The sequence below is a fragment of the Podarcis filfolensis genome, assembly GCF_964270895.1.
Source record: "Podarcis filfolensis genome assembly, chromosome: 13".
In the NCBI taxonomy this organism is placed as follows: domain Eukaryota; kingdom Metazoa; phylum Chordata; class Lepidosauria; order Squamata; family Lacertidae; genus Podarcis; species Podarcis filfolensis.
This window is the reverse complement of record NC_139615.1, coordinates 10,324,069-10,334,332: the sequence shown is the minus strand read 5'-3', so window position 1 is coordinate 10,334,332 and position 10,264 is coordinate 10,324,069. Positions and strand designations below refer to the sequence as shown.

The window sequence follows — 10,264 nt, the reverse complement described above, 5'->3', positions numbered from 1 at the left end:
GCACATACTTTAATCCCCCAACAGTAGAGGAAACAGGGAAGAACGTTTGCAAAAATTGTTTTCTACTTTCAACACATGTAGGAAGAAGTTTGGTTTTGCACAAGTGTTACCATTTCTTAGTGTGTATAGGTGGAGGCCGTGAAAAAGCAAGTGGAACCTCACACACTATCATAAAGAATTAAGAAAAACCATTGCCGAAACCCGGGATCGAACCAGGGACCTTTAGATCTTCAGTCTAACGCTCTCCCAACTGAGCTATTTCGGCACGTGTGTTACAATGCCTGAGCCCCTCCATCAGACATAAAAACTTGCTGACCTACAACACACTACGTATTTCTTTCTTTATGGACTGCAGGGGAGATGGTTGCTACATTGTACTATTGCTACATTGTTGTGCTGCATTGTTACGCTATCGGTCTGTATTATATTGTTACCTTATTCTAGCCACACTTGTATCCAGAGGACTCCGGAGGACTCAAGAGTATTTTAGCGTATATTGCCATCTAAGAGCCCAGAAACTTAAGCCAAGAGGGAAACTCGGGAGACAGCAATGTCAAGTTATCTGGGAGTAAGCCTAGTAGAAAACAGAGGCTGGCTTCAAGGTTAAAAGTGCGCGAAGGGATTCACAGAAAGCCAGACTTACACAAACTTCACATCTGGGGAAAGTTAAGATACTTAAAATGATACTCTGCCGGATAAGCCTCATGTTAGATCCGTGCTGCGCTTGCCGTTTTACCCCGGAAGATACCCACTGTGACACTGAAATAAGGCAGGAGAAAGTGTTTTATGCTCTGGCGATACCAGCTATTGTTGCAGGAACTGGCGCAAAGCATAAGACCCTTAAGTTACGCCTCTGCTACTAGCACTGGTAATACAAATTCCATATTACGAATTCATTTTGTCAGAAAACATACATATAATCAAATCAGCTCTTTTCTGGATATTGTGGGTGGCTCTTAAAAGAGCCTTTGTTGTCTGTTTGGAAAAGTCTCCGATGTCTCCTAAAAATCCGAGAAGAATTTACTTGGCCTTCGCTTTATGGCTCTCGGTTTTCTTGGGAAGAAGCACAGCCTGGATGTTAGGCAACACTCCTCCTTGAGCGATAGTTACTTTGCCCAAGAGTTTGTTCAGCTCCTCGTCGTTGCGGATGGCGAGCTGCAAGTGGCGAGGGATGATCCTGGTCTTCTTGTTGTCCCGGGCAGCGTTGCCGGCCAACTCCAGGATCTCAGCAGTCAGGTACTCCAGCACAGCAGCCAAGTAGACGGGCGCTCCGGCTCCGACGCGCTCTGCGTAGTTCCCTTTGCGCAGAAGACGGTGCACACGACCCACGGGGAACTGCAGCCCGGCACGAGAAGAGCGAGTCTTGGCCTTGGCCCGAGCTTTTCCTCCTTGCTTGCCGCGTCCAGACATGATACCAACTTCTACAGTAGAACAACAACTCGAGATGAGAAACCGGAAAAGTAAGTGGCAACATGGCGATTCTAGCCCTTTTATACCCTCCCTGAGACTCAGCCTCGGCAATTTCGATTGGCTGAACGCTGAAAGCCACCTCAGCGTCCAATGAAAGCGCGGCTTCTCATTGTGCCCAATGAAAACGCCGAGGTCTCACGTCACCCATTGTGATGATTGGTTGCTTTCCAGAAAACCTTTTGTGCGCGTTGTGCTTGCTTAATCAGGGCGCCGAAAGGAGCCAATAGGAAAGCGGGAGGATTGTGCGCCGAACCACAGGGGGACGGTGAATAAATAGGCGTGCCGGGAGGACTTTGCTAGCATTTGTTTTTTCACCCATATTCTCAGTTGGTTGCAGTTTCAGCGTAGCAGGATGCCGGAGCCAGCCAAATCCGTGCCTGTTCCGAAGAAGGGCTCCAAGAAGGCCATTACCAAAACGCAGAAGAAGGGCGACAAGAAGCGCAAGAAGAGCCGCAAGGAGAGCTACTCCATCTACGTCTACAAGGTGCTCAAGCAGGTCCACCCGGACACGGGCATCTCGTCCAAGGCCATGAGCATCATGAACTCCTTCGTCAACGACATCTTCGAGCGCATCGCGGCCGAGGCTTCCCGCCTGGCGCACTACAACAAGCGCTCCACCATCACCTCCCGGGAGATCCAGACCGCCGTGCGCCTCCTGCTGCCCGGAGAGCTGGCCAAGCACGCCGTCTCCGAGGGCACCAAGGCCGTCACCAAGTACACCAGCTCCAAGTAATTCCTTATTCTTGGCACAGCAGCTTTTTTAAACAAACCAACGGCTCTTTTAAGAGCCACCCACTTTCTCTGCAAAAGAGCTAAATTTGCTAGAAAAACTGCGCGTGAGCTTTATGTAAGTTTTGCTAGTGTGTTTGTTGTCTTGTGGAAATAAATGCTAGTTGCTGTTACATTATTGTGTTATGAGATACTCCTAAAGCTAAGCTTTTGCTTTTGAGTCTTAGCCTGCAAATGAGGGGAGAAGCTCTGTTTCGGTAGGGAGAGGGCTTCTATTGCTCCAATGGGACACATTCAACTTAGCTAAGATGCAGTAACTCAATTCCATTGTTATTACCTTTAAGTCGTGGCACAGTTCTTATCACTTGTGAATTAAACAAAAGAGCACCAGACATTTGGAAGATATAATCACATAAATATATATCCCTTCTCCACCTAATGTTTTAATGGCCTGAAGCTCCCATCTGAAAACTTTACACTCCTGGACAGATGAATTTTTAGAATCCATCTGGCAAGTTATTTCTTCCTTTCTCTACTTCTCTTGCCCATCTCAATGCATTTTTCCTCTATTCATTTTCCCCCTCCCTCCCCATTTTATACAAGCCCTTTTCAGTCTCCACTAGGTTTCCCAACTTGGCCTGTTTCTCCTATGTCTCTTAAAGTCAAAAAGCCATACTGTTTTGAGTGCTCCAGAACTTAACTCCCTTTCCCCAGCTTGTCTCCAAATCTCCACTTATTGAAATCACCAACTTGTTTCCATTTCCCCTTCATTCCCACCATCTTCCAAAGTCTGCTACACAGCAACATGTTTAGTGGTATGTTTGGCCAATAAGGCAGATGTTTCACAGAAACATTTCTCTATTGTGGGGAGGCAGTTCCCAACCAGTCTTCTGATTAGGGTTACAGCTGTTCTTATTTCAAAGTCAGTATGCCAATTCCTTTTCAATGCAGTAATGTTTTGTGTAAATTTGCATTCGTTTGGGGAGCCAAGTTCTGGTGTGCACCTAGGTCTCAAAATATTCTGAAAGGGGACATCAGCGCTGCATGTTAAATTTGCAGACTTTTCTGGGAGTACTAGCAATCAGCAATAACTGATTGGAACACCCAAAGTCTGATTAGATTTCGGTCCCTGCTGGTAACCTTTCAATTCATTAATCATGTGCAGTAGTACTTTTTATTCACAATCTTTTAACTTGGGTCAGTAAAAGAAAACTCCTGCATACTGTCTGAAGTGGGGATCCCACATGTTGTACCACATTGGTTGCAGGAAGGTATATGAAAGATTTGCAGGTAACTATTATTCTAGGTTAGTTGCAAAAATTGAAATAAACTGAGTTCAAATCACAGCTCAGCTAACCAAGGTGACCTCGGGCCAGCCACAGTCAACTTTAACTACCTCACAGGGTTGTTGTGAAGATAAAAATGGGGAGGGGGAGAACCACATTGAACTCCTGGTTGGAAAGGTGGGATATAAAAATAAGAGTATGTGTAATAGTGCTTTAATGAAAAGCATTTCGCAGAAGCAGCTTCGCAACTCCTTAATGCAGGGGTCAACAAGGTTTTTCAGCCATGGGCCGGTCCACCGTCCCTCAGACCATGTGGCAGGCCAGACTATTTTTTTGGGGGGGGGGGAATGAACGAATTCCTATGACCCACAAATAACCCAGAGATGCATTTTAAATAAAAGCACACATTCTACTCATGTAAAAACACGCTGATTCCCGGACTGTCTACAACAGGCCGGATTTAGAAGGTGATTGGGCCAGATCGAGCCCCCAGGCCTTAGGTTGCTTACCCCTGTCTTAATGTAATATAAGTTTGCTAAACAACTGTAGATTATACAATGGTTATCCATGTTGCTGTATTCACAGGAGCAAAGGCAGGCAAGCAGCATGAGGAGCTTCAACTCATGCTAAGGTGCACCATCCTACGGGAATGTAGGAAGAGCTTGTTGGGTCAGGCCAATGGCCTATCTAGCACACCATCCTGTTATCACAGTGGCCAGCCAGATGCCTGTGAGAAACCAGCAAGCAGAAGCTGAGCATGAGCACTCTCCTCTCCTGCAATTTCCAACAACTTGTATTTAGAAGCATTTGCATATATAAAAGAATCTGTTTGAAACACTGCATATTTATGGTCCCCCAGCACTTTTTTTCTGAGGATCATCCAGAATCTCTGAATCTACAAAATACATTGGTCCAGCCCCTTTTGACACAATCTGTGATAAAGTGCCTGGGTATTATCTGAATCTTTACTGGAGGCCCCCACATAACCTGTTCAGCAACCTCTTTTGTGTTAAAGAGGTTGTTAAGCTGACAACACTTCGTTGAATTGATGTTACACTACCTGTAGATATCAAGCTGCAAGGTATCTCAGCAATTGGGTGCAGTTTTGCAGCACCAGTGATGCCCTGCTGTCTGTCAAAATAGCTGACCTCAAGTGAATATACCAAAGATGTATCATGAAAGTGTTTTGTCCACAGCTCCACTCCTTAGGACTTTTTCAACACATCTTCATTAAACTCTGATAAGTGTTGAGGATCACAAAAGTTACCTGAGATCTCTAGGTTTAAGTGGTCTCCTATTCTGCTGTGTATAATAAAGAGGCTACAGCATCGGTGCTTCTGTTGGCTAGGTGAGTAAACAGCTACAGGAAGCCTGCTAGAGAATAAAAATGGGCAAATCCATGGATGTAGCATTTGCACACACACAAAAAACTTTTTGTGCGTCTGTCAAGATCTTTCCTGTCCACCCTCCTTTTACAAATATGGAGTGTATTCTCCCCTACCCCTTTTGTATGGGCACAATAGACCGCAGGCAGTCTTCACTTTCTATGAAAAACATCAAGAAGTTGGGAAGCATGATGGAGGAAGGAAACTAACAATAAATGTTAAGTGTCTTGGAATCTTAGCCACCGTTCTTTCCTGGACATAGCACAGTACTGGTACATAGCTAGGAAGGCTGGCTATGTTCATCCTTACTTTTTAAGCATCTCAGTTGGAAAGGTGTTTTGAACTCCCAAATTCCAGAACAATTTGGGGTGCAATTGTATTTACACACTTGGGAGTAAGCCTTGTTGTACTCAGTGGAATTTACTTCTGAGTGGACAGTGCTTATAGATGCACTATTGATTTTTCATAGCTGTGTATCTTGTGATATATCCTACATTTATACATAATTAGGTTGGGCTTCATTTTATAATTAGTTATTATTTGCTCCTGGTTGAATTCTGCGTACATACATACTATCACAAGCCGCTTTCAGCTATTCTGTCATAGCAGCACAGAAAAATAAATATAATGCGAATGATCTCTTGCCGCCACGAAAACGCTAACGCGAGAAGACTGTGAAGGCGCCAACAACAATTTCAAATTGAAAGGACAACGAGGGCGCCGTTTCGCTGGTTTGAAACTCCCCAAACCACTTCTCATTGGATAGAACCAAACTTGCCCGCCAAGGTTTTTTTTTTCCTGGGAATTGAGCGGGAGACTCCGCCTCTTAGTTTTCATTCTGGTCGGATAGCATTCTATATAAACAGGCTTGGACAGCGGCAGAATCACACTTGCTTGGTGCTACAGTGTTTGTGGAGATGTCAGGACGTGGAAAGGGAGGCAAGGGGTTGGGGAAAGGAGGCGCCAAGAGGCACCGCAAAGTGCTCCGCGACAACATCCAGGGCATCACCAAGCCCGCCATCCGCCGCCTCGCTCGCCGCGGAGGAGTCAAGCGCATCTCCGGGCTCATTTACGAGGAGACCCGCGGCGTCCTCAAGGTCTTCCTCGAGAACGTCATCCGCGACGCCGTCACCTACACCGAGCACGCCAAGAGGAAGACGGTCACCGCCATGGACGTGGTGTACGCTCTCAAGCGCCAGGGCCGCACTCTGTACGGCTTCGGCGGCTAATTGCTCCTCCGCTTCCACAGACCAAAACATCAACAAAAGGTCCTTTTCAGGGCCACCCACCTTTTCCGGAAAGGAGCCAGTCGCTGTCTTTGTTCTAATACAAATTAAATAAATCGAGCACTATCAAAAATAAAAGTGGAGGGGAGGAAGCTCTTAGAACATGCTGGCCAGGGAAGTTTTATTTGCCACCTAGAAGCCTTCTAATAAAAAAACCGGCCACCATTCATATAAAAATAATTCGCCTCCATTCCTGCGTCGTGTCTTATTCCCTTTAAATGCTTTGCATTAGGAGCTATCTTTTCGTCTCATTGGGTCAAAGCAGCTGTTCTTGATTGCCAAGTGACTACTTTAAAATAAACTTGGTCAAAGAATGCAGTACGCTCTTGTTTGCATAACTGATGGCTTCGCTTAAAAAAAAAGAAAAAAAGACTACATTCTTTATATACTGACAATACACGCCGTACCGCGTGCAGCAGAGTGGCGCAGCGGAAGCGTGCTGGGCCCATAACCCAGAGGTCGATGGATCGAAACCATCCTCTGCTAATTTTTTTTTTTTATCTTTTATTTTACAATCAGGCTTTTTTTTTTTAAGTGCATAAAGCAATGTATTGGAGTTCCTTCCTAAAATGCTTTTCTGGGAGTCAGTCCTTCTGTACTCCAGCGAGACTTCTGAGTAGATTTGCATAAGAACAATATAAACGCTGCTATAAGTCAACGAGGCAAGAAATTAACGACGGGGTTTCTTTTCTTCCTGATTTCCTGCGAAGTTCCACCGAGGCAGCCTCCACCTTCAGCTCCCCGTAACTTTATTTCAGCGCCTATTTTATTTTAAATAAAAATAGGGAGCGACATTAGAGGTAGGAGAAAACGTGTTTTTATAAATAAATAGAAACAAGCTAGCAGAGGATGGTTTCGATCCATCGACCTCTGGGTTATGGGCCCAGCACGCTTCCGCTGCGCCACTCTGCTGCACGTGGATGCGTCTGTATTGTCTCTATATAAAGGATGAAGTCTCTCCCCAAGCTCTCCAAAACCGCAACGAAGTAACTGTAGGACCTTACTTTCGGGAGAGGAATTCCTGCATGAAGTGGCAGATTAAAATCGTAAAGCCTAAACCCTGATGCTCCCTACTTTAAAATCCTACCTTTGTGTGATTCAATGGTTTTTTTTTTCAAAAAAGAATTTCTATCTATATAAAGACACAGGGGGATACGTACCTGCCCGGGAGCAAGTCCCGTTCAAGTCAGTATGACTTTTGCATCTGAGATAGACATGCAGGATCGCGCCATCAGTCTCAGGCCCTGGCGACTCAGCTAATTCAGTGTTAATTTTAATCAAGGGGTAGGGGGAGGAAAATGATATCACCCTTTATGAAAATGTGATGTGTAGTAAAAAACAACAACACAGAAATGCTGGTTATTTTCTCTTGCCTTGGTGTGTGTAAAATATAAGGGTTGCATTTTGTAAATAAACTTGTTATCTGTGTTGTTACGTTATCTTCCAAGGTGCCTCCTTAGGGGCAAATACTTTTCATGGTCTGCACGCACGTCTGATTTTACTTTTTATTTTTATTTTTGTTTCTAGTAAGCAGGATGGCTTATTTCTAGCATCGGGGGACCTGCAACATTTGACCCCACTATGAGTCAGTCACTTCCAAGGTTGTTGTTTCTGTTTTTAAAAAGAAGATCTGTACACGATTACCTTGTAGCAAGTAGATGGATGGCTTGTGTTTCATGAAAGCTTTGCTGCGGAACACCTATTTCCTGTATGTGGGGCTGGAGAATGATTTGGGATGGCAGACGATTGCAGTCGCACTAGAAATTCATAAAGAAATTGCCACTCTTTATGAATACACAGAGTCGGTCACGACTGGACCTAATGGTCAGGGGTCCCTTTACCTTTACCTATGAATACACAAACGACTGAAAACTGAACCCAGCCCTGCCCGGCCTCAAATATCCAGGGATTGGTGTGCTATTCTACTTACTAGATAGACAGCAGGTGTGGGGAACTTTTAGCCCATCACATGTTGCTGAACTATAACTCCCATCGGCTGCAGCAAACCTGGCCAATGGCCAGGGGTGGTGGGAGTTGTAGTTCAGCAGCAATAGGAGGTCCAAAAATGCCTCCCTCCTGCTCTATAGCTTTCCCCAACCTACTGGCCTCCGGTGTTTGGGGCTACAATTCCCACCAGCTTGAGTCACAATGCAGGAGTGCTAGTCCAAAACACTTAGAGGGCACCAGGTTGAAGGCCTGCTACACTAAAAACAAAAAAGCAAGAGTTTTAAAGCACCTTCGGTCCCAATGTTGTTATGCAAGAAGATTCTTGTTGACCACAATCTGGTGTATTTCATTGCATACAGGTGAAACTCGGAAAATTAGAATATTGTGGAAAAGTTCATTTATTTCAGTAATTCAACTTAAAAGGTGAAACTAATATATGTGATAGACGCATTACATGCAAAGCAAGATATGTCAAGCCTTTATTTGTTATAATTGTGATGTTTATGGCATACAGCTGATGAAAACCCCAAATTAACAATCTCAGAAAATTAGAATATTAAATGAAATCAGCAAAACAAGGACTGCAAATAGAGCAATATTGGACCTCTGAGAAGTAGAAGCATGCACATGTACTCAGTACTTGGTTTGGACCCCTTTTGCATCAATTACTGCCTCAATGCGGCGTGGCATGGATGCTATCAGCCTGTGGCACTGCTAAGGTGTTATGGAAGACCAGGAAGCTTCAATAGCAGCCTTCAGCTCGGTCTCATGTCTCTCATCTTTCTCTTGGCAATGCCCCATAGATTCTCTATGGGGTTCAGGTTAGGCGGGTTTGGCTGCATCAGCTACATCTAGCCTTCCTAATGGTGATTCCCAGCACGTGGTGTTCAAAGGTATATTGTCTCCAGCAGCAAAGGTGGATCATAGCAATCGTGGCTGGTAGTGCTATTCTCTATGGTAGTCTTATTGTGCCGATCATTAATCCCTACGATGGACATGACGTCATGTCAAAGAACCATCTAGTCCAGCCCAACAGTGTTCTTATAGTGGCCTGGGAGAGACATGATAGTTGTCTTCAAATATCTGAAGGAGCGTCTCTACCCCCATCGTTCTACCCAGACACTGAGGTCCAGTGCCAAGGGCCTTCTGGCGGTTCCCTCACTGCGAGAAGCCAAGTTACAGGAAACCAGGCAGAGGGCCTTCTTGGTAGTGGCGCCCGCCCTGTGGAACGCCCTCCCACCAGATGTCAAAGAGAACTACTACCAGACTTTTACAAGACATCTGAAGGCAGCCCTGCTTAGGGAAGCTTTTAATGTTTGATGCATTACTGTATTTTAATATTTTGTTGGAAGCCGCCCAGAGTGGCTTGGGAAACCCAGCCAGATGGGCGGGGTATAAATAATAATAATTATTATTTGACAGGCTGTCACACAGAACATGAGGGAGCTTGTGCCCTACACGGGGCAGGCAGGCCTAGATAACCAGCCTCATATAGCCAACATACTTAAGTATAATTAATGTACATGAGGGTTAAAACCATAGAGTAAGATGCCTGGCCAGGCTTAGCTCACCTTGGGAGGCACTAGGTAATCAAGCCTTTTTCCCCTCGTTTACCTGATGAACTCAGCATGTGAGGAGGTCTTAGCTGGTTGCGCCAGCTTAGCTGTATAGCTCTAACAAGCCCCTCCCGAGTTCCTGTACCAATAATTTAGAGACTTTCACCACTTTGCAACTAAGCCCAGTTTTACTGCTTGTGCAACTTTTCTGACTAATGTATGGAAAAACATATGAACTTGACCTTTGAAGAGTTTGTAGGTAAACCGATTACTAACTTGCCAAATGTGTGGTCTTTTCCTATGGTGGGGGAAGAGGGGTTTTGGAACTCTCTTTAAAGGGCACGTTTTAAGGTTCTACGCAGCCTATCTGTCTTACTTGGCTGCATGCTTTGTGATTTTATCTCTCTGCTGCGGTTCTATCACCAGAGTACTTGCTCCAAAGTAGGATCTTGGCATCCAGGAATTCTCCTTTTACCGTATTGGCCTGAATATAAGCCTCACTTTCCCCCCAAATTCCAAGTGTGAATTAAAGTGTGGCTTATATCTACAACCTTATGGTACACAGCTAGTAGCATGGGGCAAACAGCGCCAGGAGTGCAGCAAAG

General features: G+C 45.0%; 3 protein-coding genes across 3 annotated transcripts; 2 read left to right on the top strand and 1 right to left on the bottom strand.

Annotated features, from left to right (window-relative positions):
- Positions 1–896: 896 nt before the first annotated feature.
- LOC310747542 (histone H2A-IV) lies at positions 897–1,545 on the bottom strand. Its single transcript, XM_083582015.1, has one exon. The coding sequence runs from the start codon at positions 1,408–1,410 to the stop codon at positions 1,021–1,023; it is 390 nt and encodes a 129-aa protein (XP_083438141.1). The 5' UTR covers positions 1,411–1,545; the 3' UTR covers positions 897–1,020.
- Positions 1,546–1,672: 127 nt separating this feature from the next.
- LOC310747544 (histone H2B 7-like) lies at positions 1,673–2,372 on the top strand. Its single transcript, XM_083582016.1, has one exon. The coding sequence runs from the start codon at positions 1,823–1,825 to the stop codon at positions 2,201–2,203; it is 381 nt and encodes a 126-aa protein (XP_083438142.1). The 5' UTR covers positions 1,673–1,822; the 3' UTR covers positions 2,204–2,372.
- Positions 2,373–5,774: 3,402 nt separating this feature from the next.
- On the top strand, positions 5,775–6,264 carry LOC310746439 (histone H4). Its single transcript, XM_083580153.1, has one exon. It carries the CDS (start codon positions 5,788–5,790, stop codon positions 6,097–6,099), a length of 312 nt encoding a protein of 103 aa, XP_083436279.1. The 5' UTR covers positions 5,775–5,787; the 3' UTR covers positions 6,100–6,264.
- Positions 6,265–10,264: the final 4,000 nt, after the last annotated feature.

Excerpts from the sequence above, each read along its gene's own strand:
- LOC310747542 (XM_083582015.1), bottom strand. The coding sequence starts at position 1,410 with ATGTCTGGACGCGGCAAGCAAGGAGGAAAAGCTCGGGCCAAGGCCAAG.
- LOC310747544 (XM_083582016.1), top strand. The coding sequence starts at position 1,823 with ATGCCGGAGCCAGCCAAATCCGTGCCTGTTCCGAAGAAGGGCTCCAAG.
- LOC310746439 (XM_083580153.1), top strand. The coding sequence starts at position 5,788 with ATGTCAGGACGTGGAAAGGGAGGCAAGGGGTTGGGGAAAGGAGGCGCC.